Consider the following 27,912-nt stretch of genomic DNA (forward strand, 5'->3'; position numbering starts at 1 on the left):
TTGACTTACCATTTTCTTTTTTCCTTCTTGATATTCCAGAGTTTTTTTTTGTTTTATCCTTTGTTTTCTGTTTAAGAACTTCCTTTATCCATTCTTAGGTCTACTGACAACAAATTCTTTTAGTTTCCTCTCATCTGAGAACATCTTGATTTCCTCTTCATTCCTGAAGAATAGTTTTTCTGAATATGGGATTTTACGTTGATAGTTCTTTACTTTCAGCACTTGAAAAATATTGTGTCACTTATTTCTGGCTTCCATGGTTTCTGCTGGAAATTCTGTCATTCAAATTGGTTTTCTTTCCCTATAGTGTTTTTCTTAGGCTGCTTTCAAAATGTTCCCTTGTCTTTAGTTTTCAGAAGTTTAATTATGATGGATCTTGACATGGATTTCTTTGGATTTATCCTGTTTGAGGTCCACTTTTGTCTTGGATCTGTAGGTTAATGTCTCTTGATAAAAATTTGGGAAGTGTGCAGGCATGATTTCTTTGAGTGCCTTTTTAAGTCTCTTTCTCTTCTTCTGGGACTCTGATGGACACAAATGTTAGATCATTTTTATATTCCTACAGGTCTCTGGAACTGTTCATTTTTTCTTCAGTTTATTTTCTCAGTGTTGTTCATCGGATGATTTCAGTTGCTTTCAATTCATTGATTCTTACCTTTCTCTCCTCCTTTCAGCTGTTGAGTCCATCCACTGAACTTTTAATTTCAGTCATCATATTTTTTAGTCATTAAATTTCCATTTGGACTTTCTGTGTTGGTGTTTGTGCAAGAGAAAAAGCAGGCAGCTCTCCCAGTCCTCACATACTGTCCCTATACAGGAGAAGACCCCCACCCATCGGCCCAGCCTGATAGGCCCTAGGCCTCTACCACCTTTTTCCTTCCCCAGGCTCTAGGACTGACAAGATAGCTGATGGTTCTTTGGGACGCCCTGAAAAAGTTGACGTGCTGGATAAACTCTTTACCTCTCCAGGAGGAAACTAAGAGCTGGGAATTTTAATCTAATCCTGTGCTGAACAGAGGGGAGGATCACTGCCTTCTACCAGCCCAAGCCATCGCTTTATTCTACCCCAAATACTAGACTGTGCTAGACCCATCAGAGCTCCAAGGCTGGCAAAACAGAAGCCAATCTTCTGGGGAGGCATTTTGGAAAAGCTGAATTTCTGGATACGTGGACCAAACTCTTCTTCTCCTTGGGTGAAGCTGGGAGCTAGAGTCTTTTTTTTTTTTGGATCATATGGTGCTGCATTGGAGGCAGCACTTGTGGGAGGGTGTCCCAAATGTCTGTACCAGCTTCAGTACGTCTTGTTTTGCATTCTCCTGGGATACAAGAGCCTGTCAGTTAGTTTCTAATTTATCACAAAAGGAATTTATTTTTTAATTTCTGCTGAATCAGTGTGTTTGTGGGGAGAAGAAGGGTCCAGGGCGTCCTACTTAACCATCTTACTGACATCACTCACAAGCTGTTTACTTTAAAAAAAAAAAAAATTAATGTTTATTTATATTTGAGAGAGAGAGAGAGAGAGAGAGAGAACGAGAGTGGGAGAGGGGCAGAAAGAGACGGAGACAGAATCTGAAGGTTTCAGGCTCTGAGCTGTCAGCACAGTGCTCAACACAGAGCTTAAACCCATGAGTCATGAGATCGTGACCTGAGCTGATGTCAGGTGCCCAACCAACTGAGCCACCCAGGTGCCCCATCAGCTATTTACTTTTAAATGAGAATTTTTTTCATCTAAAAATTCCGTTCATAAGATAGTATCATATATCTTGTTCTACATATTTATACATAAAAATTACCTTTTTAAGAATCATTTTAAGAATCATCTAATTCAGACATCATTTTGATCATTTCTTTGTTTAGTAATCCATAATGACGTCCAGTGACTGCCTAAAGTCGATTAACTCCTGATAATGGCTTTAATGCCCTCCACTGCCCAGCTTCCTCACTTTACCTATCCTAATATTCTATTAGAGAAAATCTATTTGAGTTTAGTTTGTTCCAAAATTGACACAAAAACACACCCGCATGCATACCTGTCGACCCCCTTAATAATTCTATGTGTTTGTAAGTTATTTTAAGAAAATTTTATTGCGTAGGCACCTGGGTGGCTCAGTTGATTGAGGGTCCACTTTGGCTCAGGTCATGATCTTGCTGTTCCTGAGTTTGAGCCCCATGTCTGGCTCTGTGTTGACAGCCTGGAGCCTGCTTCAGATTCTGTGTCTCCCTCTCTCTCTGCCCCTCCCCGACTCATGCTGTGCCTTTCTCTCTCTCTCAAAAATAAACATGAAAGCTTTCATTGCAGTAAAAATTTGTTTAAATTTAATGGAGGGAATACCGCCCAAATTTGTGAAGCATATATTCCAAAGTATCATAAAAAGACATGTGGGATAGTTATTTCCAAGTGATAATATTTATATATACAGAAGATAAACTAAGATTAACCAAGGGCTGAGCCATGTATTGCTACAAAACCTTACCCCAATTCATTATTCAGGATTGAAAGTTTTCTACTTATTTCTGTATCTGCTACCGCGAAACAGACTACTAAGGAATTTTAAATTGTTAGAAAATTAAATGGGGAAATTGTATAATATTTTTGTTCCTGTGCACTTAAGTTGCAATTAAATTGGCACTTCCTTCGGTACAGAGATTATAGCAAAGTAGAATATATTTTTGGCTCTCATTTTGTACTTTGTTGGTTTTCAGTATTAAAGATTCTGGTAATTCTTTTCATATATAACATTTCTGAAGTTATTTTCTATGCTTGTTTATTTAGTGTTAGAACTAAAATTCATCTACTTTTGGTGTTTTCTTTTTGACTTATATTTAATACTCATTAGCATACTGCTTTATTTTCAGTGTTGACCGATGTCATTAAAGCCCTTGATAAAATTAAAGATGAAAATATTGATTATGAAGATATGAATACTTGTCTTCAGCATTTTGGAGTTTACCTTTCTAAGCCAGAATTTGAGAAGATCACAGAGTTGACTGAAGCTGACAGTAAGTGAAAACTGGGTTGACGCATGTGAAAAGATGGTCACTTTGCTATTTTTTCCCCTCAGAATAATGACTTTATTTTTTTGATTAGAAAAAAGTCCATTAAAATGAAGTCAATACAGAAAAATACTCAAAAGTACAACAAAACACACAAAATCCCATGATCCAGAAATACCCAGTATTAACAGTCTTTCCAGACATTTTTTTCCTATAGGCAAAAGTACAAACAAAAAGAAAGTAGAGTTTGTGGTTTTGCTTTCTGACAAGGAAGAGGTCAGGACAAAAGTCGTTAAATGGGACAAACGACTCTTTATTATGCCAAAGCCTATAATTCATAAGGAAGGTACTAGTTTTGAGTATCTATACCCTTATAACTTAGCAGCATCTTTTCTAAAGAGAAAGGGTGGTTGTGAGATAGACAAGTGTGTGGGGCTATAGATGAAATAAGAATGGCCATGAAGAGTATGTGAAGAGTACAGGAAGAGTATGTGAACTTTTATTACAATATATTTCTTATTTTGCGTGTATTAACATTTTTCCATAATGAAAAGCAAAAAAGGAATAGAACAAATGTAAGTTATGTGCCTTGTGTGAGAAAATGATAAGACTTTGTTAAAAGACATTATAGAATACCTAAATAAATTGGAATATATCCCATATTAATGGACTCAGAGACCCCCAAGTCTGCCAGTTCTCATAACTAATTTACTTATCTAAAGCAATCCTAATAAAACCCTGACTTTTTGATGAATTAATTCTAATATTTGTATGCATAAACAAAGATGAAGAGTAGCTAAAACACTCTTGAGGAAGAAAAACGTGGATAGGGTGTATGAGTGGTGTTGGAGGGATCTTGCTACTCTGGATATTAAGACTCATTATAAAGTTACAGTAAGGGGGCGCCTGGGTGGCGCAGTCGGTTAAGCGTACGACTTCAGCCAGGTCACGATCTCGCAGTCCGTGAGTTCGAGCCCCGCGTCGGGCTCTGGGCTGATGGCTCAGAGCCTGGAGCCTGTTTCCGATTCTGTGTCTCCCTCTCTCTCTGCCCCTCACCCGTTCATGCTCTGTCTCTCTCTGTCCCAAAAATAAATAAAAAACGTTGAAAAAAAATTAAAAAAAAAAGTTACAGTAAGTAAAACAGTGTGAAAATGGCACAGGGATAGAGAAATTGATAGGACAGGATAAGTAACTTCCAAATATATCTACACACACATAAGGAAACATATATAATGAGGTGGCAGATTACTGGGGGGGAGGGGAAGCACCAGTTAATAAATGGTGCTGGAATAATTAATTATTCAAATGTAAAAAATAGAATTGGATCCCTACCTATATATCATATTCAGTAATGATTTCCAGAAACGAACACTAAAATTCTCTTTAGAGAAAGAAGAAAAATTTTCTGACTTAGAGTTACAAGGAATTATTTTTAAGATACAAAATCACTGGGGCGCCTGGGTAGCGCAGTCGGTTAAGCGTCCGACTTCAACCAGGTCACGATCTCGCGGTCCGTGAGTTCGAGCCCCGCGTCGGGCTCTAGGCTGATGGCTCAGAGCCTGGAGCCTGTTTCCGATTCTGTGTCTCCCTCTCTCTCTGCCCCTCCCCCGTTCATGCTCTGTCTCTCTCTGTCCCAAAAATAAATAAACGTTGAAAAAAAAAGAAAAAAGATACAAAATCACTAACCAGAAAAGATTTATACATTTGACTACATTAAAAATAAGAACTTCTCTTTATTAAAAGGTAATACAAACAGAATGAAAATACAAGCCACAAATGGAGCAAAGATTATTATTTAAAAAAATTTTTTTTAATGCTTATTTATTTTTGAGAGAGAGAGAGAGGTGCAGAGTATGAGTGGGGGAGGAGCAGAGAGAGAGGGAGACAGAATCTGAAGCAGGCTCCAGGCTCCCAGCTGTCAGCACAGAGCCCTAAGTGGGGCTTGAACTCATGAATTGTGAGATCATGACCTGAGCCAAAGTTGGATGCTTAATTGACTGGGCCACCCAGGCATTCCAGAGTAAAGATTATTTGTAACACTCATAACAGCGAAAGATCATTGTGGAGAATAAATAGGAAACCCCTATAAATTAACAACCCAAGAGAAAAATGGCCAAATTACAAGAACAGCCATTGCCAGATGAAGAAACGTAAGTTGCTAATAATCATATGAAGTCTTTTTATACATCATAGTAATCAGGGACATGCAAAATTTAGGTCACAATGAAATACCTTTTGATGCTGACCAAATTGGCAAAAATTAAGGTCTGTTAATTGTTGGTAAATAAGGCAAAAGTGGTAAAAGAACTTTGAAAAACATTATGTAGTATTCTGTAAGGTTTTCATACTTCATGGCTTAGAAAATCCATTTTTTAGTGATACATCCCAGAAAATCTCTGCACTGATGTGCAAGGAGATATGTTAAAAATGCTCATAGCAGCTCTGATCTTAATAGAAAAAGGAAGGAAGGAAGGAAGGAAGGAAGGAAGGAAGGAAGGAAGGAACAAAAAGAAACAACATGATCAGTGATAGAATGTATAAATAAATTGTGGTATTTACCACTGATGCATGATGAAATACTGATAATGTGTACATTAGTGAAAATGAACTATAGCAATATACTATATGGATGGTTCTTGGAAATATAATATTGAATGAAAAAAGCAAGTCTAGATTGCTATAGTGTGATAATTTTTATAGAGCTGTAAAACAAAATTAAGGAATATTTTGTTTATCCTGTGTAAAATTATATGTAAAAAAGCAAGACCTTGGTTAATTTTAAAAAAATCAGCAATGTTCTCTCTGTAAAGAAGCAGTAGAATAGAATGGGGGAAGTACAGAAGCAGATGCAGTGGTGTTAATAATGTTCTTCAACTGTGAGGGAGAGGAAGGGGGAAAAATGTTACAGAGAGGGAGTGAGGCAAACCATAAGGGACTCTTAAATACTGAGAACAAACTGAGGGTTGATGGGGGTGGGGGAGAGGGGAAAGTGGCTGATGGGCATTGAGGAGGGCACTTGTTGGGATGAGTACTGGGTGTTGTATGGAAACCAATTTGACAATAAACTATATTAAAAAATAATAAAAATAAAAAGTAATTTTGTCCTTAAAACAATAATGTTCTTCAAATGGGAGGCGGGTTCAGTGGTTCAGCTAAAACATTTTTGTATCAAATAGACATTATCAAAAATAGGGAATCTATTGCTTTAGAAAGTTATATGTTCCTGTTAGTGAATATAAATCTTCATTAACTCTAACATTCCCCTAGAATTTTTCAAAGTCTCATTTTTTTCAAGTCTTTAAATATTTGGTTAAGAATACAAAGTAATTTGGTGCTCCTTAAAGTAAACTTCTCAAAGATTCTTTATCTTGGAAATAGGCAATAGGCTGTGCCTTATCTTTTATAGATTAGAATTGGAATTTGATGTTTTTAGTGGGATAAACAAAGGAGTAGTGTTATCAAAAGCTCATCCTATTTATATAAAACCTTTATATGCAGCCTTAGAAAATTCTTAGAAATCTTTATCCATTCTAATATTGGGATATTATATATAATCAAGGAAAGACATTTTCTAAGTATAGAATGACTATTAAAACGTTTAATAGTTTCAAACGTATACTGGAATAAAGATAACAATGTGAATGGTAGCCTGAGGTGGGAGAAACCAGAGGTCAAGAAAGCTCACTTCTAATCTCTGATCTCGTATTTCCTTTTGTGACCTGGGGAAAAAAATCATGATATCATGTCTAAGTATTTTTAAAAACGTATAAAATAATACACTAATTCTTTACCGACATATCTTTGAGTTGTTGTCAGGCCAAGACAAGATCATGTAAGTTAAAATTAAAAATGTTGTGCGCTTGTAACTAGAAGGATTTTGATTAACTTTCCTGGCATTTTTCAGTTTTACTTTCTCCTTGTGTGTTGAATTGCTTTTTCCTCTTAGAACCATATATTTTTAGTGGTATTAGCTGATGGCTATAATCATGTTATCTCCCTATGATTTATTTTACATAATTCAATAGTTGTCATAATTAACATTTGAAGATATTGAAGAAAATATTCTTTTCTCCTTAGAAACGAAAAAAGTGAATTTTAAAGATTTCATTGATACAATGATGACCAATACGGAGCGCTTCTCTGAAAAATTATGTAAGAACATCACATTTTGTGCTTTTATTTACTTTTTCAAGTTTATTTATTTATTTTGAGAGACAGAGAAAGAGCAGGGGCAGGGCAGAGAGAGAGAAAGGGAGAGAGAGAGAATCCCAAGAAGACTCCACACTGTCAGTACAGAGCCCAGTGCACAGCTCGATCTCACAAACCATGAGATCGTGACCTGAGCGGAACTCAAGAGTTGGACACACTTACCTGACTGAGCCACCCACCCCAACATATATTGTGCTTTTAGTGGACCAACTGGTGTGACAAACTTTAGAAGAGTGTAGTAGACTAAAAGAGGCAGTCATCCTGTAGGTCGTCAGCCAAACAGATGCCTGGCTTACTGCTGATGTTTGGTTTCAATCTTCTCTGTTCATGATTTCTAAATCTTGAGCACTTCCACGTGCAAATGAATTGAAAGTTTTTACGAGCTTGCTGTTTATCCTCACACTTACTATAAAGAGCTAGAACCGTGTATATAAAATTCCTTTTTGGAAGATGTAAAATGTCTTCCCAATTTGAGGAAGTGATGCCATCTAGTGACTAGCGCTGAGTACTCATATGCAGAATTTCCTCTTTCATTTGTTTATATATTTTTTTCCATCTTCCAATTTATTCAGTAATATTTACTGAGCCATTGTTATATATGCTTTCTGTTAAGCTGATGAGCTGTTAAGATGAGAAAGACAGTCTTGGCCACTCAGAAGCTCACTGTAAAGAAATATAAGGTCCTATATGTATATTTTAAATGGAGTGAAGTTAGTTTAAAAATTGAAGCGAAAAGTAGTATTTTGTTATTTTGTGCTTAGCTATTGGGTAATAGTGCATTTTAAGTAACAGTTATTTTACCTTACACTAGAAATCAATTTAATTTGCTTTCTATACAAGGTGGAACATAATAGATTAATTGGATGAAGAGATTATTTGCATTGTTAGTCACTTCATTTATCCTGGGAATTTTAGTTTCATGGAGATAAAAAGTTTTTGTTTTTGTTTTTAAACATTTTTATTATTTATGAGAGACAGAGAAAGATAGAGCACGAGCCGGGGAGGGGCAGAAAGAGACAGAAACACAGAATCTAAGCAGATTCTAGGCTCTGAGCTTGTCAGCACAGAGCCCGACGTGGGGCTCGAACTCACAAACAGCGAGGTCTTGACCCAAGCCGAAGTAGGATGCTTAACCAAATGATCCACCCAGGCACTCTGAGTTAAAAAGTTTTATTAGCACAGAGTTGTATAGTATATTACATATACTATAATATAGTATAGTATATTATCTCATATCTATAGTTAAATTTCCTTTCTTGTTGTTAAATATTGCACATTTATATTCACTGCTTTCCTTTTTTCTTCATCTGGCTGCTCATTTCTTCACCAGACAGCTTATTGGTTCTGTATATCTCATTGGGACCTTCTATCCATTTATCCCTCAACTTCGTCCTTACCCACCAGTCTCCCTGTTTTCACTTTTCTTCCTTATCCACTTGAAAATCTCTGGTCTGTGTACCTCGAATACCCTAAAGTCTTCAGTACCCTAAATTGCCCTTTGGTTGCACCTGTCTGACAAAACTCCCAATGCTGGCTTCTCCTCGTGGCTGACATCATTTCTAGAGAAAATTATATAGCTCAGCAGATTGAACACTTAGAAATCTTGACCATCAGTGTCTGGTGGCCCTCAGCACTACCTAGGAATTATGTGATTCCCACCCTCTCCCAGTTAGTTTATTCTTTTACTCTCTGAAATAACTAATTAACAATCTCCATTTGCTCAAACTTCCATTCCTACTCCAACCTTAGCCCTTCTCACATTTAGCAGATAACTTAGCCTTTAAAAGGAAAATAGAAGCCTGTCACTCTTTTGATGACGTTAAGATATTTCCCAATATTTTCTCCTAAAAGTTTTTAAGTTTTTCTTTTTCATAGTTAAGTCTTTAATTCACCTGAAATTGATTTTTATGTTTAGAGTGAAATTGGGATCCAATTTAGTTTTTTTCCATAAAGATATTAGCTGGTGACAGGTTTATATTAATTCTTTGAGATTTATGTATTGTATAAATTGATTTGGAACCTGACACTCACACATGATGGCCTTGGGATTTAGGTTATCATTGGAGATTTTATTCTTTCTATCCACACCTCTGGCAGAGAACAGCCTTTCTTCTTGAATTCCTAAAAAGGTGACTAAAGTGTTTTTATTAATAATTTTCAGATAGAAAGATTTTCCGGGGCCCTGTCTTTTTTGGGAAAAGTTTTCAATTAGCAATAATCGCGCCTCGGATAAACCTCATTGGCTATGATACTGCCACTGTGCAAAGCTGGGCCCTGTCTTTTTTTTTTTTTTGTTTGTTTGTTTTGTATTAAAATTTTTTTTAATGTTTATTTATTTTTGAGAGAGCAAGAGACAAAGTGCGAGCAGCGGATAGGCAGAGAGAGAGGGAGACACACAATCCGAAACAGGCTCCAGGTTCTGAGCTGTCAGCACAGAGCCCAATGGGGGACTCAAACTCACAAACTGAGAGATCGTGACCTGAGTTGAAGTCGACGCTTAACTGACTGAGCCACCCAGGCCCTGGTTTTAAGTAGGCATCTCAATTATAATTCTAGACTTGTCTGTACCAAGTAATAACAATAATACTTATTATATTACTCACATTTATTGAGGGTTTACTATGTGCCAGTACTGTTTTAGATAATTTTTATTTATTAACTCATTTCATTCTCACATCAACTCTATTATTTTTATTTTATGGGTGGGAAAACCACGGCACAGAGGTTAAAGAAGTCACATAGCTAGTATGTGGTAGAATTAAGATTAGAACTCGGGTAGAGTGGTGCCTGGTTGGTTCAGTCAGTTGAGTGTCCGACTCTTGATTTTAGCTCAGGTCATGACCGCAGCGTTGTGAGATGGAGCCCCACATCAGGCTCTGTGCTGGGCATGGATCCTGCTTAAGATTCTATCTTGAGAGGCCCTGTGTCAGCTTGGCAGAGTGGTGCCACCCCAGAACCGGGTGTGTGGAGTGGGATCCTTTAAGATGTTGGGGTTTGAATCCCAGCTGAGTGCCTGGGAGGTGCAGGAGACTGTGGAGCGGGACAAACTGACCAGATCGTGCCTGTGCTGTGCTGTGCTGTGCTGTGCTGTGAGGGCTGCCTAACAGGGTGGTTTGGTCTAGGGAGGGAGGAGAAACTGCGATGATGCCATTTTCCTCCAATCACCAACGTGGTGGGGCTTCAGGGAACAGGGCAGCAGGCCCCCAGTGGAGGTTGGACTGCTTACACCAAACCCTGCCTCACCATGCCTGGCAATTGCATATCTGCTGGAGGGAGAATTGACCCTTACCCAGCCAGAGGGTCCCTCCTCCAGACCAGCACAACCACTGGTTCCAGGGCACCATCGAACAACGGTCCGGCAGTTTTTCATTTTCTGATTTGATCTTTGGTAACACCTATTTTCTTTTCTCGTCTTTTCTCCTTCTTCTTCTTCCTTCCCTTCTCTATTTTGGTTGTTAATTTGTTTAAGCAGGCATTTTTAATCTATGCATTTTACACCTCTTCTGTATCTCCTCCTTCTTTATTTTTCTCTCTCTCTCTAGATTAAGCCGTATAGTTTCTCTGATTCTCTGCCCGCTCAATTTTTTTTTCTCTTTCCCTGCCCCTGTCATTTCCCTCTTTCTATGGGATAAGGCTTCTTCCACCCCCTCCCCTTTTTAATTTTTTCCAGGGTCACGTCAATGAACAAATCAAAGCACGCCTGGTGGAAGGTCCAAACCACCACTGGGAGTAGGGGTATAAAGCAACCAGAGTCACAACAACAGAGAGCATGCGACACACTCCAAAAACACCTCCTGAAGGGTCAGGCCCTGGATAGTATATGACCCCTTTTTGACATAGTAGTACTCACAGGGGCAGGACACATAACAAACTATTAACACACGTAAAAGACAGAAAACTAGACAAAATGACTAGACAGAAGAATTCTCAAAAATTCTAGGAAGAAATGACAGCCAGAAAAATTGCTCAAAACAGATATAAACAATATATCTAAACAAGAATTTGGAATAATCGTCATAAGACTAAGAGCTGGGCTTGAAAAAACTATAGAAGACAGCAGAGAATCTATTGCTGCAGAGATCAAGGACACAAGAGATAGTCATGATGAATTAAGAAATGCAGTAAATGAGATGCAAAATAAACTAGATGCAGAGACAGCAAGGGTGAAGGAGCAGAGGGAAGAATAAGTGAAATAGAAGATAACATTATGGAAAATGATGAAGCTGAAAAAGAGAGAGAGAGGAAAATATTAGACCTTGAGGGGAGAATTAGAGACCTAAGTGATTCAATGAGATATAATAATATCTGTATCATAGGAGTTCCAGAAGGAGAAGAAAGAGAAAGGGGCAGAGGGTTTATTTCACCAAATTATAGTTGAGAGCTTCCCTAACCTGGGGAAGGAAGCAGACATCCAAGTCCAGGAGGCACAGAGAACTCCCTTCAGAATTAACAGAAACAGGTCAGCCCCAAGGCATATCATAGTGAAATTGGCAAAATACAAAGATAAAGAGAGAATTCTGAAAGCAGCTAGGGACAAATGGGCCTTAACCTACAAGGGCAGACACATAAGGGTAGCAGCAGACCTGTCCACTGAAACTTGGCAGGCCACAAGGGAGTAGCTGGAAATATTCAATGTGCTGAATAGGAAAAATATGCAGCCAGGAATCCTTTATCCATCAAGGCTGTCATTCAGAATGAAGGAGAGATCAAGTCTTTTCCAGACAAACAAAAACTGAAGGAATTCATGACCACTAAACCAACCCTGCAGGCACTCTGTGAGTGGAATGCTGCAAAGACTACAAAGGACCAGAGACATTGCCACAATCATGAAACCTACAGATAACACAATGACACTAAATCCATATCTTTCAGTCATAACTCTGAATGTAAATGGGCTAAATGCCCCAATCAAAAGGCATAGGGTATCAAAATGGATAAAAAACCAAGTTCCATCTATATGCTGTCTACAAGAGACTCATTTTAGACCTGAGGACACCTGAAAATTGGAAGTGAGGGGATGGAGAACCATATATCATGCTACTGGAAGTCAAAAGAAAGCTGGAATAGCCATACTTATATCAGACAAACTAGATTTTAAAGTAAAGACGGTAGCAAATGATAAAGAAGGACATTATTGTCATAATTAAGGGGCCTATCCATCAAGAAGAGATAACAATCATAAATGTTTATGCCCCCAACTTGATAGAACCCAAATTTATAAATTAATCACAAGCATAAGCAATCTTACTGATAATAATACGGTAATTGTAGATGACTTTATTTTTTTTCAGTATATGAAATTTATTGTCAAATTGGTTTCCATACAACACCCAGTGCTCATCCCAAAAGGTGCCCTCCTCAGTACCCATTACCCACCCTCCCCTCCCTCCCACCCCCCATCAACCCTCAGTTTGGTCTCAGTTAAGAGTCTCTTATGCTTTGGCTCTCTCCCATTCTAACCTCTTTTTTTTTTTTTCTCCTTCCCCTCCCCCATGGGTTTCTGTTAAGTTTCTTAGGATCCACGTAAGAGTAAAACCATATGGTATCTGTCTTTCTCTGTATGGCTTATTTCACTTAGCATCGCACTCTCCAGTTCCATCCACGTTGCTACAAAAGGCCATATTTCATTTTTTCTCACTGTCACGTAGTATTCCATTGTGTATATAAACCACAATTTCTTTATCCATTCATCAGTTGATGGACATTTAGGCTCTTTCCATAATTTGGCTATTGTTGAGAGTGCTGCTATAAACATTGGGGTACAAGTGCCCCTATGCATCAGTAGTCCTGTATCCCTTGGGTAAATTCCTAGCAGTGCTATTCCTGGGTCATAGGGTAGGTCTATTTTTAATTTTTTGAGGAACATCCACACTGTTTTCCAGAGTGGCTGCACCAATTTGCATTCCCACCAGCAGTGCAAGAGGGTTCCCGTTTCCCCACATCCTCTCCAGCATCTATAGTTTCCTGATTTGTTCATTTTGGCCACTCTGACTGGCGTGAGGTGATACCTGAGTGTGGTTTTGATTTGTATTTCCCTGATGAGGAGCGACGCGAGCATCTTTTCATGTGCCTGTTGGCCATCCGGATGTCTTCTTTAGAGAAGTGTCTATTCATGTTTTCTGCCCATTTCTTCACTGGGTTATTTGTTTTTCGGGTGTGGAGTTTGGTGACCTCTTTATAGATTTTGGATACTAGCCCTTTGTCCGATATGTCATTTGCAAATATATTTTCCCATTCCGTTGGTTGCCTTTTAGTTTTGTTGGTTGTTTCCTATGCTGTGCAGAAGCTTTTTGTCTTCATAAGGCCCCAGTAGTTCATTTTTGCTTTTAATTCCCTTGCCTTTGGGGATGTGTCAAGTAAGAAATTGCTACGACTGAGGTCAGAGAGGTCTTTTCCTGCTTTCTCCTCTAGGGTTTTGATGGTTTCCTGTCTCACATTCAGGTCCTTTATCCATTTTGAGTTTATTTTTTTGAATGGTGTGAGAAAGTGGTCTAGTTTCATTCTTCTGCAGGTTGCGCTCCAGTTCTCCCAGCACCAATTGTTAAAGAGACTGTCTTTTTTCCATTGGATGTTCTTTCCTGCTTTGTCAAAGATGAGTTGGCCATACGTTTGTGGGTCTAGTTCTGGGGTTTCTATTCTATTCCATTGGTCTATGTGTCTGTTTTTGTGCCAATACCATGCTGTCTTGATGATGACAGCTTTGTAGTAGAGGCTAAAGTCTGGGATTGTGATGCCTCCTGCTTTGGTCTTCTTCAAAATTCCTTTGGCTATTCGGGGCCTTTTGTGGTTCCATATGAATTTTAGGATTGCTTGTTCTAGCTTCGAGAAGAATGCTGGTGCAATTTTGATTGGGATTGCATTGAATGTGTAGATAGCTTTGGGTAGTATTGACATTTTGAAAATATTTATTCTTCCAATCCATGAGCACGGAATGTTTTTCCATTTCTTTATATCTTCTTCAATTTCCTTCATAAGCTTTCTATAATTTTCAGCTTACAGATCTTTTACATCTTTAGTTAGATTTATCCCTAGGTATTTTATGCTTCTTGGTGCCATTGTGAATGGGATCAGTTTCTTTATTTGTCTTTCTGTTACTTCATTGTTAGTGTATAAGAATGCAACTGATTTCTGTACATTGATTTTGTATCCTGCAACTTTGCTGAATTCCTGTATCAGTTCTAGCAGACTTTGGGTGGAGTCTGTCGGATTTTCCATGTATAATAACATGTCTTCTGCAAAAAGTAAAAGCTTAACTTCATCTTTGCCAATTTTGATGCCTTTGATTTCCTTTTGTTGTCTGATTGCTGATGCTAGAACTTCCAACACTGTGTTAAACAACAGCGGTGAGAGTGGACATCCCTGTCGTGTTCCTGATCTCAGGGAAAAAGCTCTCAGTTTTTCCCCATTGAGGATGATGTTAGCTGTGGGCTTTTCATAAATAGCTCTTATGATGTTTAAGTATGCTCCTTCTATCCTGACTTTCTCGAGGGTTTTTATTAGGAAAGGATGCTGAATTTTGTCAAATGCCTTTTCTGCATCGATTGACAGGATCATATGGTTCTTATCTTTTCTTTTATTAATGTGATGTATCACATTGATTGATTTGCGAATGTTGAACCAGCCCTGCAGCCCAGGAATGAATCCCACTTGATCATGGTGAATAATTCTTTTTATATGCCGTTGAATTCGATTTGCTAGTATCTTATTGAGAATTTTTGCATCCATATTCATCAGGGATATTGGCCTGTAGTTCTCTTTTTTTACTGGGTCTCTGTCTGGTTTAGGAATCAAAGTAATACTGGCTTCATAGAATGGGTCTGGAAGTTTTCCTTCCCTTTCTATTTTTTGGAATAGCTTGAGAAGGATAGGTAGTATCTCTGCTTTAAACGTCTGGTAGAACTCCCCTGGGAAGCCATCTGGTCCTGGACTCTTATTTGTTGGGAGATTTTTGATAAGTGATTCAATGTCGTCGCTGGTTATGGGTCTGTTCAAGCTTTCTATTTCCTCCTGATTGAGTTTTGGAAGTGTGTGAGTGTTTAGGAATTTGTCCATTTCTTCCAGGTTGTCCAGTTTGTTGGCATATAATTTTTCATAGTATTCCCTGATAATTGTTTGTATCTCTGAGGGATTGGTTGTAATAATTCCATTTTCATTCATGATTTTATATATTTGGGTCCTCTCCCTTTTCTTTTTGAGAAGCCTGGCTAGAAGTTTCTCAATTTTGTTTATTTTTTCAAAAAACCAACTCTTGGTTTCATTGATCCTCTCTACAGTTTTTTAGATTCTGTATTGTTTATTTCTGCTCTGATCTTTATTATTTCTCTTCTTCTTCTGGGTTTAGGCTGTCTTTGCTGTTCTGCTTCTATTTCCTTTAGGTGTGCTGTTAGATTTTGTATTTGGGATTTTTCTTGTTCCTTGAGATAGGCCTGGATCGCAATGTATTTTCCTCTCAGGACTGCCTTCGCTGCGTCCCAAAGCGTTTGGATTGTTGTATTTTCATTTTCGCTTGTTTCCATATATTTTTAAATTTCCTCTCTAATTGCCTGGTTGACCCACTCATTCGTTAGTAGGGTGTTCTTTAACCTCCATGCTTTTGGAGGTTTTCCAGACTTTTTCCTGTGGTTGATTTCAAGCTTCATAGCATTGTGGTCTGAAAGTATGCATGGTATGATCTCAATTCTTGTATACTTATGAAGGGCTGTTTTGTGACCCAGTATGTGATCTATCTTGGAGAATGTTCCATGTGCACTCGAGAAGAAAGTATATTCTGTTGCTTTGGGATGCAGAGCTCTAAATATATCTGTCAAGTCCATCTGATCCAATGTATCATTCAGGGCCCTCGTTTCTTTATTGACCGTGTGTCTAGATGATCTATCCATTTCTGTAAGTGGAGTGTTAAAGTCCCCTGCAATGACCACATTCTTATCAATAAGGTTGCTTATGTTTGTGAGTAATTGTTGTATATATTTGGGGGCCCCCGTATTTGGCGCATAGACATTTATAATTATTAGCTCTTCCTGATGGATAGACCCTGTAATTATTATATCATGCCCTTCTTCATCTCTTGTTACAGCCTTTAATTTAAAATCTAGTTTGTCTCATGTAAGTATGGCTATTTCAGCTTTCTTTTGACTTCCAGTGGCATGATAAATAGTTCTCCATCCCCTCACTCTCAATCTGAAGGTGTCCTCAGGTCTAAAATGAGTCTCTTGTAGAAAGCAAATAGATGGGTCTTGCTTTTTTATCCATTCTGATACCCTATGTCTTTTGGTTGGCGCATTTAGTCCATTTACATTCAGTGTTATTATAGAAAGATATGGGTTTAGAGTCATTGTGATGTCTGTAGGCTTCATGCTTGTAGTGATGTCTCTGGTACTTTGTCTCACAGGATCCCCCTTAGGATCTCTTGTAGGGCTGGTTTAGTGGTGACGAATTCCTTCAGATTTTGTTTGTTTGGGAAGACCTTTATCTCTCCTTCTATTCTAAATGACAGACTTGCTGGATAAAGGATTCTCAGCTGCATATTTTTTCTGTTCATCACATTGAAGATACTCCTGCCATTCCTTTCTGGCCTGCCAAGTTTCAGAAGAGAGATCGGTCATGAGTCTTATAGGTCTCCCTCTATATGTTAGAGCACGTTTATCCCTCGCTGCTTTCAGAATTTTCTCTTTATCCTTGTATTTTGCCAGTTTCACTATGATATGTCATGCAGAAGATCGATTCAAGTTACGTCTGAAGGGAGTTCTCTGTGCCTCTTGGATTTCTATGCCCTTTTCCTTCTCCAGATCAGGGAAGTTCTCAGCTATGATTTCTTCAAGTACACCTTCAGCACCTTTCCCTCTCTCTTCCTCCTCTGGAATACCAATTATGCGTTGATTATTTCTCTTTAGTGCATCACTTAGTTCTCTAGTTTTCTCCTCATACTCCTGGATTTTTTTAATCTTTTTCTCAGCTCTTTTTCCATAATTTTATCTTCTAGTTCACCTATTCTCTCCTCTGCCTCTTCAGTCTGAGCCGTGGTTGTTTCCATTTTATTTTGCAGCTTATTTATAGCATTTTTTAGCTCCTCCTGGCTGTTCCTTAGTCCCTTGATCTCTGTAGCAATAGATTCTCTGCTGTCCTCTATACTGTTTTCAAGCCCAGCAATTAATTTTATGACTATTATTGTATATTCACTTTCTGTTATATTGTTTAAATCCTTTTTGATCAGTTCATTAGCTGTTGTTATTTCCTGGAGATTCTTTTGAGGGGAATTCTTCCGTTTCATCATTTTGGATAGTCCCTGGAGTGGTGCGGGACTGCAGGGCATTTCCCCTGTGCTGTCTTGAATAACTTGCATTGGTGGGTGGGGCCACAGTCAGACCTGATGTCTGCCCCCAGCCCACTGCTGGGGCCACAGTCAGACTGGTGTGTACCTTCTCTTCCCCTCTCCTAGGGGCAGGATTCACTGTGGGGTGGCGTGGCCCGTCTGGGCTACTTGCACACTGCCAGGCTTATGGTGCTGGGGATCTGGCGTATTAGCTGTGGTGGATCGGCAAGGTGCACAGGGGCGGGAGGGGCAGGCTCAGCTAGCTTATCCTTCTGTGATCAGCTTTGGGAGGAGCCCTGCAGCACCCGGAGGGAGTCAGATCCGCCTCCGGTGGGATGGATCTGCAGAAGCACAACGTTGGATGTTTGTGCGGTGCAAGCAAGTTCCCTGGCAGGAACTGGTTCCCTTCGGGATTTTGGCTGGGGGATGGGCAAGGGAGATGGCACTGGCGAGCGCCTTTGTTCCCCACCAAGCTGAGCTTTGCTGTCCGGGGCTCAACAACTCTCACTCCCGTTGTCCTCCAGCCTTCCCGCTCTCTGAGCAGAGCTGTTAACTTATAACCTTCCAGATGTTAAGTCCCGCTTGCTGTCCGAACACACTCCGTCCGGCCCCTCTGCTTTTGCAAGCCAGACTCGGGGCCTCTGCTTGGCCGACAGGCTGCCCCTCTGCCCCGACTCCCTCCCGCCAGTCTGTAGCATGCACCGCCTTCCACCCTTCCTGCCCTCTTCTGTGGTTCTCTTGTCTACGCTTGGCTCTGGAAAATCCGTTCTGCTAGTCTTCTGGTAGTTTTCTGGGTTATTTAGGCAGGTGTAGGTGGAATCTAAGTGATCAGCAGGATGCGGTGAGCCCAGCGTCCACCTACGCCACCATCTTCCCTGTAGATGACTTTCATACTCCACTTACAGTAATGGAGAGATGACCTAGGCAGAAAATTAATAAAGAAACAATGGTCTTGAATGATACACTGGACCAGATGGACTTGACAAATATATTCAGAACTTTTTATCCAAAGCAGCAGAATACACATTCGTCTCGAGTGCACATGGAACATTCTCCAAAATAGATCATATACTGGGTCACAAAGCAGCCCTAAATAAATATAAAAGGATTGAGATCATACCATGCATATTTTCAGATCACAATGCTATGAAACTTGAAATCAACCACAAGACAAAATTTGGAAAGCCTCCTAATGCATGGAGGTTAAAGAACATCCTACTAAAGAATCAGTGGGTCAATTAGGCAGTTAAAGAAGAAATTTAAAAATATATGGAAGCAAATGAAAATGAAAAATATAACATTCCCAACCCTTTGGGATGCAGCAAAGGCAGTCCTAAGAGGAAAATACACTGCAATCCAGGCCTATCTCAAGAAACAAGAAAAATCCCAAATACAGAATCTACCCTCACACCTAAAGGAACTAGAAGCAGAGCAGCAAAGAAACCCCAAAGCCAGCAGAAGAAGAGAAATAATAAAGATTAGAGCAGAACTAAACAAAAAACACAGTAGAACAGATCAATTAATCTAAGAGGTGGCTTTTGGAAACAATAAACAAAATTGATAAAACCCTAGCCAGACTTCTCAAAAAGAAAAGAGAGAGAACCCAAATTGATAAAATCACAGATGAAAGAGGAGAGATCACAACCAACACCACAGAAATACAATTATTAGAGAATACTGTGAAAAATTATATGCCAACAAACTGGACAATCTGTAAGAAATTGGACAAATTCCTAGACACCCACACACTACCAAAACTCAAACTGGAAGAAACAGAAAATTTGAACAGACCCACAACCAGTGAAGAAATTGAATCAGTTATCAAAAATATCCCAACAAATGAGTCCCAACAAATGGGCCAGATGGCTACCCAAGGGACTTCTACCAGACATTTAAAGCAGAGTTAGTACCTATTCTTCTCAAGCTGTTCCAAACAATAGAAATGGAAGGAAGGCTTCTGGACTAATTCTATGTAGCCAGCATTACCTTGATTCCCAAGCCAGACAGAGACCCCACTAAAAAGGAGAATTACAGGCCAATATCCCCGATGAACATGGATGCAAAAATTCTCAACAAGATACTAGCAAATTGAATTCAACAGTATATTAAAAGAATTATTAACCATGATCAAGTGGGATTCATTCCTGGGCTGCAGGACTGGTTCAGTATTCGCAAATCAACCAATGTGGTATATCGCATAGATAGAAGAAAGGATAAGAACAATATGATCCTGTCAATAGATGCAGAAAAAGCATCTGACAAAATACAGCATCATTAGTAAAAACCCTCCAGAAAGTTGGGATAGAAGGAACATATCTTAACATCAAATCTACATATGAAAAGTCCAAGCTAATATCCTCAAATCTACATATGAAAAGTCCAAGCTAATATCCTCAATGGGGAAAACTGAGAGTTTACCCCCTGAGATCAGGAATACAACAGGGATGTCTACTCTCACCACTGTTGTTTAATATAGTGTTGGAAGTCCTAACCTCAGCAATCAGACAACAAAAGGAAATAAAAGGCATCCAAATTGGCAAAGAAGTCAAACTTTCATTTTTTGCAGATGACATGATACTCTACATGGAAAACTCAAAAGACTCCACCAAAAAACTTCTAGAACTGATACATGAATTCAGCAAAGTCGCAGGATATAAAACCAATGTACGGAAATTGGTTGCATTTCTATACACCAAGAATGAAGCAATAGTAAGAGAAATCAAAGAATCGATCCCATTTACAATTGTATTAAGAACCATAAAATACCTAGGAATAAGTTTAACCAAAGAGGTAAAAGATCTGTATGCTGAAAACTGTAGAAAACTTATGAAAGAAATTGAAGAAGACACAAAGAAATGGAAAGGCATTCCAGGCTCACAGATTGGAAGAAAAAATATTGTTAAATGTGGATAGTACCCAAAGCAATCTACACATTCAGTGTAATCCCACTCAAAATTGCACCAGCATTCTTCTCAGAGCTAGAACAAACAATCTTTCAATTTGTAGGGAACCACACAAGACCCCGAATAGCCAAAGTAATGTTGAACAGGAAAACCAAAGTAGGAAGCATCACAATCCCAGACTTCAGCCTCTACTACAAAGCTGTAATCATCAAGACAGTATGGTATTGGCACAAAAATAGGCACATAGACCAGTGGAATAGAATACAGAACCCAGAATTGGACCCACAAATGTATGGCCAACTAATCTTTGATGAAGCAGGGAAGAGTATCCAAGGAAAAAAAGAAAGTCTCTTTAGCAAATGGTGCTGGAAGAACTGTACAGTAACATGCAGAAGAATGAAACTGGACCACTCTCTCATACCATACACAAAAATAAACTCAAAGTGGATGAAGGGCCTAAATGTGAGACAGGAAACCATCAAAACCCTAGAGGGGAAAACAGTCAACAACCTCTTTGACCTCAGCCACAGCAACTTCTTACTTGATACGTCTCTGAAGGCAAGGGAGATAAAAGCAAAAATGAACTATTGGGACCTCATCAAGATAAAAAGTTTCTGCACAGCAAAGGAAACAATCAACAAAACTAAAAGGCAACTGATCGAATGGAAGAAGATATTTACAAATGACATATCAGATAAAGGGTTAGTATCCAAAATCTATAAAGAACTTACCAAGCTCAACACCCGACAAACAAACCAGTGAAGAAATGGACAGATGACATGAGCAAACACTTTTCCAAAGAAGACATGCAGATGGCCAGCAGACACATGAAAAGATTCTCAACATCGCTCATCATTAGGGAAATACAAATCAAAACCACACTGAGATACCACCTCACACAGGTCAGAGTGGCTAAAATTAACAACTCAGGAAACAACAGATGTTGGTGAGGATGTGGAGAAATGGGAGCCCTCTTGCACTTTTGGTAGGAGTGCAAACTGGTGCAGCCTCTCTGGAAAACAGTGTAGAGGTTCCTCAAGAAATTAAAAATAGAATTACCCTACAACCCAGCAATAGCACTACTAGGAATTTATCCAAAGGATACAGGAGTGCTGATTCATAGGGGCACATGTACCCCAATGTTTATAATAGCACTATCAACAATAGCCACAGTATGGAAAGAGCCAATGTCCATCCACTGATGAATGGATAAAAAAGATGTGATACACACACACACACACACACACACACACACACACCAGAATACTACCGGTAATGAGAAAGAATGAAATCTTGCCATTTGCAACAACATGGATGGAACTGGAGGGTATTATGTTAAGTGAAATAAGTCAGAGCAGAGAGATATCATGTTTTCACTCATATGTAGAATTTGAGAAACTTAACCGAAGACCATGAGGGAAGGGAAGAGGAAAAAATAGTTTCAAACAAAGAGGGAGGAAGGCAAACCATAAGAGACTCCTGAATACAGAGAACAGACTGAGGATTGATGGGGAGACGGTGGGGGAGGGGTAAATGGGTGATGGGCATTGAGGAGGGTTGTTGGGATGAGTACTGGGTGTTGTATGTAAGCAATGAATCATGGGAATCTACTCTTAAAGCCAAGAGCACACTGTATGTTAGCTAACTTGACAATAAGTTATATTTAAAAAAAAAAAGCATTCTGTCTGTCTCTCTCTCTGCCCCTCTCCCATATGCACACACTCTGTCTCTCTCTCTCTCTCAAAAAAAAAAAAAAAAGGCAACTCATGGGGCGCCTGGGTGGCTCAGTCAGTTAAGCATCTGACTGTTGATCTCACCTCAGGTCATGATTTCACAGTTTGTGAGCTCAAGCCCTGCATCAGGCTCCATGCAACGGTGAGAAGCCTGCTTGGGATTCCCTCTCTCTGCCCCTTCCGCATGCTCTCTCTCTCTCTCTCTCTCACTCAAAATAAATGAATTAATTAAAAAAAAAAAGCAACTCAGAGCTTATGTTCTCTACTTATGCGTTATACCATCTGACTGCCATGGCGTCAGCTCAGGCACACACACAATAATTCTTCCTCACTTCTGGCATCTGGTGATTTCCCTTTCTATTGAGCTTAGCATTCAGTTGTTTAGGCTGAAAAGTTAGGAGTCATTCTTGGTCTTTTTTTTCCTTATGGCCCTAGCTCCACCACTTCCACTTCCCTGATTCAATTCATCACCAAATATTATTTTTATTGATATTTTAACTCAGTATAGAGTGTGTTTTGCATTGGAAATTGAAGGGGAATCTGGCTATCGTCATTCTATATTGCCAGTTCTCTCTTTATAGGGGGCACCTGGGTGGCTCAGTCGGCTAAGCGTTCGACTATGCCTCAGGTCATGATCATGCTGTTCATGAGCCCTGTGTCAGGCTCTGTGCTGTTTGAGCTGTTGGAGCCCTGTGTCAGGCTCTGTGCTGACAGCTCAGAGCCTGGAACCTGCTTCAGATTCTGTGTCTCCCTCTCTCTCTGTCCCTCTCCAGCTCATGCTCTGTCTCTCTCTCTCTCTCTCTCAAAAATAAACATTCAAAAATAAAAATAAAAACACTCATTCATGGGGTGACTTGGTGGCTCAGTTGGTTGAGCATCCAACTCTTGATTTGGGCTCAGGTCATGGTCTCACAGTTTCGTGGGTTCAAGCCCTATGTTGGGCTCTGTGCTGACTGACAGCATGGAGCCTGCTTGGGATTCTCTGTCTCCCACTGTCTCTCTGTCCCTTCCCTGCTCTCATTCTCTCTGTCTCTCTCAAAATAGAAATAAAATAAACTTAAAAAAACCCACTCATTCAGGTTTTTGACCTTGACATTCCACCTTAGCTTTTTACAAAAGTGTAATCTCACTTTGTTAACTCCATTTGCCAATTTTCTATTTTCATCTTGTTTACCTCTAGTAGTCTTTTTTAACTCAAGTATAATTAACATACAGTATTACATTAGTTTCAGGTGTGCAGCATAATGATTCAACCATTCTTATTTTTAATTTAATATGTTTATTCTTCAAAATTCTTCTCCTTATGTTTTCTGTGACACTGTCCTCTCATTTTTTTCCCACCTTATTGGCTCTTCCTTTTTTTTCTTTAAAATTGAGATATAATTGGCATATAACATTGTGTGAATTTAAAGTGTACAAAGTGTTGATTTGATACACTTATATATTGCAATACGATTACTACCATAGTGTTAACTAACAGCATCATCACATCACATAATGATCATTTCTTTTTTTGTGGTGAGAATACCAAGATTTATTCTCTTAGCAACATTCAAGTATATAATATAGTATTGCTAACTATAATCACAATACTGTGCCTTAGATGCCCAGAACTTTTTAATCTTCTAATTGTAAATTAGTACCCTTGACCAGCCTCTTCCTAATTTCCTGGTAACCACCATTCTACTCTGTTTCTGAGTTCTGCTTTTTCAGATGTGAGACCTTATAGTATTTGTCTTTCTCTGATTTATCTTACCAAGCATAGTGCTTGTCACTCTTTTGTCCCCAGTGTCAGGATTTCCTTCTTTCTCATAACTGAATAATATTCCATTGTAGACCTAGCTCTTCTTTTTTGGTCTTGTTTGCTGGCTCCCTTTTTTCTGACTGGCTTTTATATTAACATGATCCCAGGATCCATTCTGAGTCCCATTCTCTAAGCCTCTTCCCGAATCATCTTATTGCTTTAAATAATATTGCTGTTCTTTTGACTCCCCATGGATCTCATGCTTAATATGTATAAAAAAGAATTCTTGCTGTCCAACGATCTTATTCTTTCCCTAGGCTCTCTTACCTCAGTTTTCGACACCACTTTCCACTCAGCTTCTAAGTTCTAAACCTAGGAGTTCTTCATGGCCCCAGCTTCTCATTCAATTCATCACTAAATACTCTCAGTTTTGGGGCACCTGGCTGGTGCAGTTGATAAAGCGAGTGACTTTTAATCTCTGGGTTGTAAGTTTGAGCCCCACAATCAGGTGTAGAGATTGCTTAAAAATAAAATCTTAAACAAATTAAAAAAAATTTTTTTTAAAAATACTTTCAGTTTTATTCTCCAAACACATCCTATGTTTGTCCACTTCTGTTCTCATCACTGTTACCCTTGCTGAAGCCACTGTCTTCTTTTTCTCTGAACTAGCTTCCTAACTGCTTGATCTTCCAGAGAGTCTATTCTCTATACAGTAGTAGAGTGATCTTTTTACACATTGGTAATGAGATAATTTCACTCCCTGCCCCTTAAACATTCCAAAGGTTTTCCATTGGAATTAAAAACAAAACAAAAACAAAACAAAAAACCCCACAAAATATCTTTCCATGGGCTGCAGTAGTAGATTGAAGAGAAAGTAAGATCCAGGGAACAATGTTCGGGGGAGATGTAGAGCAAAAGCTATTTTGGTTTCATGGTTTAATTCATGGTTTAATCAGTTGGAGTTGTTTATGAATTAGACTTCTGTAAATCTATAAGTCAATGAAAATGACTCTTTATATTGGTTATTCAGCAGAGGGTCACTATAAGTTCTTGAAATATTTCAGAATCCTCAAAGAAACACTAATTTTGGTGTTAAATATTTTATTGTGTTTTAATATTTGAAAATTGGCAATCATTTATAACATATTTGTTATTCTTCTTAGCCATAAAAACCTTAATTCCTGACTGTTCCAGGTAATAGTTTAACTGTACTAACTTCTTGGACAAGGGTGTTGTAAAACTTGTGTGTGATCTACCTTTCAGTATTGCCTGATGCTATTGAAAACCTCCATAATCTCAGCAAAGGGAAGATGAATATTTCTCTCCTGTGGACCACTCTGTCTAACTTGAATAGTAACTTGAAAAAAAATGAATTCCTAGCTGCACTGAAATTAACAACAGTGGATGGTAAGTATTCCAATATTACAATTAAAAGATATATAAGACTGTCAGTCTGCCTTTTGTCAATCTTTTTTTTCCCTTGTATCTTGTACTTGGTTGATATGCCAATATATGTACTTAGAAAATATAAAGAAACCTCAGATTGTTTGGTTGTCCAACATAAAAAATGTTAATATCTAATTTATTGTTACTCTAAATTGATCAAATATGCATTGATTACCTTCAAGTTGTGTAACATGCAACTGGAAAATGGCATATCCCCGTGAACACAGAGGGGACTGTTAGGAAATGTTAAGAGATCTATTCCCGTTTTTTTTGTTAACATGACTTCAGATATCCATACTGTAAAATAGACTTTGTGGTGGCCACGAAGTTAGCAAGTAAAAAAGTTACTAAGTTAGCAAGTAAAAAAAGATTCAAACAAAACAAAAATGAGTTTACAAAGTAAAACAGACTGTGGACTATAATTTTTCTTAAAAAAAATTTTTTTAGTGTTTATTTCTGAGAGAGAGAGACAGAGACAGAGACAGAGAGACAGAGCAGGAGCAGGGGGAGGGGCAGAGTGAGAGACACAGAATCCAAAGCAGGTTCCAGGGTCTGGGCTGTCAGCACAGAGCCCGTCGTGGGCCTCAAACTCATGAACCATGAGATCATGACCTGAGCCAAAGTCAGATGCTTAACCGACTGAGCCACCCAGGCGCCTCTACAGTTTTTCAAATAAGACTATCATTTGCTGCTGATGTTCTGCATGTAGGAGACAGGTAGTACACAACCACAGGTGAACATTTCCACTCCTTCGTATTTTTCATACCTTGAAGTTACAAATGTACTATTATACTCTTTTATGTGAAATGTTTATGCAAAACTAGCCTAGTAACAAGAGCATGCTGTCTATGGTCTTTGTCAAAGAACTGTCTTTCCCTGTGAGGATTACCTACCCCTTTTTCTTCATTAAGCTCCTGTTTAAGTGAGACTGGTAATTTTGAACTTTAAGTGTGTTGGTTGTTTTGTTTATTAACATATTTGAGATGAAGAGGGTTGATGAAAATATGATACTACCTGATAATAGCGATTTTTTTTCCCTCTCTTTTACTGAGAAGCTTCAGTTTCTCTTGATAGAGTAAGTGGAAGTTGAAGGCAACATGCACCAGAGGAAGCATTATAGGGCATTTATTTTAATCAGACCAATAAGGTATCATTTTATGAGCTATAAAAATAACTCTGCTATCTATAAAATTACTTATTGTAAAAAAAACCATATACAGTATCCTGTTCATTATTGTATACTTATAAACCAAAAACACAGTGTGTAAAATATAGGTTATTCTACCATCTAAATCCAAATATACGTATAATATTGAAAACTATGTGTACCCCATTTGTCATACCATTTCTTCTTTTAACATTGGACCTTCAGTACAACGTGATTTAATTCTTATTTTAATGCAGTGGTTTGCAAAGTTTTGAACCTTGTTATTTTTGGTTTTGTATTTATATTTGGTGCTGGTAAAGCAGTAGAATCCTTTTCTTCTAAATGAAATCTTACAGAGTCCCTCAATATATAAATCATAAAAGTTGAGTTTCTCTGAATAAAGTGGGGGAAATGACCAAGTGAACTGCTTAAGTATTTCAACAGAGCTTTAGAAACATGAGCAAGAACGTAAGCATTCCTGACCTAGGATCCTCTTTTTGACCATGGTGTATGTTAAAAAAGGAAAAAGGTGGGGGGGGGGGGGCGGTGTGCCTGAATGGCTCAATCAGTTAAGTGTCCAACTCTTGATTTCAGCTCAGGTCATGATCTCACAGTTGTGGACTCGAGCCCCTTGTCTGGCTCGGTGCTGACAGGATGGAGCCTGCTTGGAATTCTCTCTCTCCCTCTCTCTCTTCCCCTCCCCCCCCCCCTCAAAATAAATAAATAAACTTAAAAAAAATGTTTTTCTTGCAGAAGATGATGAAGTACAAATAGAAGAATTTGGACAAGTGGTAAAGGATATTCGTGATGCCTCTAGGTTAAAAGGTAACTAGTAAATTATTTGTGACTGTTACATTTAGTTTTATTGAATGGATGTCTTCGTGTTTTGTTTTTTAGAATTTCTAGTTCTGTTAATTTCTGCTTACCATGTTGGCATTGATCTGTTTTAAGGCAGGCAAAACTCGATTTTGATTAAAAGTTGGCAGCATCCATGATGAAAGAAAAAAGCCTTTTTCTGGAATGGGGCCTGTGTAAACCTATTTTAAATCCCTTTTTTTATTGTTGTTATTTGTGTGTGTGTGTGTGTGTGTGTGTGTGTGTGTGTGTGTGTGTGTGTGTGTTTTGTTCTGGACTTTATGTAAAGTCAGATACTAGCTTTACAATTTTTCAGATATGAAAATTTTCTATACCATTTTTAGCCTCAGACTTAGGACTCTACCCTGTGTAAAGGCTTATATATTATAGAATTTCTCAGAAATCTTCTACCTCCTCCTTTAGTAGACATTCCTCATGTTCCTTTCTTTGGATTTTGTTAACATATAAGAGTGACCATGTGCATTTTGGTACCGTGGGTATTTCCTACCACTTGACTTCCATTTTTGCTTAAAAGTTAAAATCATAGACGGAAAACCAATGGAGATCATACT

At 38.6% G+C, this 27,912-nt stretch overlaps 1 protein-coding gene and 1 pseudogene across 1 annotated transcript in view; one reads left to right on the forward strand and one right to left on the reverse strand.

The window, feature by feature from the left end:
- EFCAB13 (EF-hand calcium binding domain 13) overlaps positions 1 to 27,912 on the forward strand; it is a 101,850-nt gene that overhangs the window by 53,552 nt on the left and 20,386 nt on the right. Inside the window, exons 10-13 of the mRNA XM_043584901.1 lie at positions 2,857 to 3,000; positions 7,072 to 7,146; positions 25,156 to 25,299; positions 27,239 to 27,310. Coding sequence (XP_043440836.1) covers positions 2,857 to 3,000; positions 7,072 to 7,146; positions 25,156 to 25,299; positions 27,239 to 27,310 — 435 coding nt within the window. The remainder of the gene's footprint in view (positions 1 to 2,856; positions 3,001 to 7,071; positions 7,147 to 25,155; positions 25,300 to 27,238; positions 27,311 to 27,912) is intronic.
- LOC122486285 lies at positions 9,346 to 9,472 on the reverse strand (annotated as a pseudogene).

Source organism: Prionailurus bengalensis, chromosome E1 (genome assembly GCF_016509475.1).
Source record: "Prionailurus bengalensis isolate Pbe53 chromosome E1, Fcat_Pben_1.1_paternal_pri, whole genome shotgun sequence".
NCBI classification, from domain to species: Eukaryota; Metazoa; Chordata; class Mammalia; order Carnivora; family Felidae; genus Prionailurus; species Prionailurus bengalensis.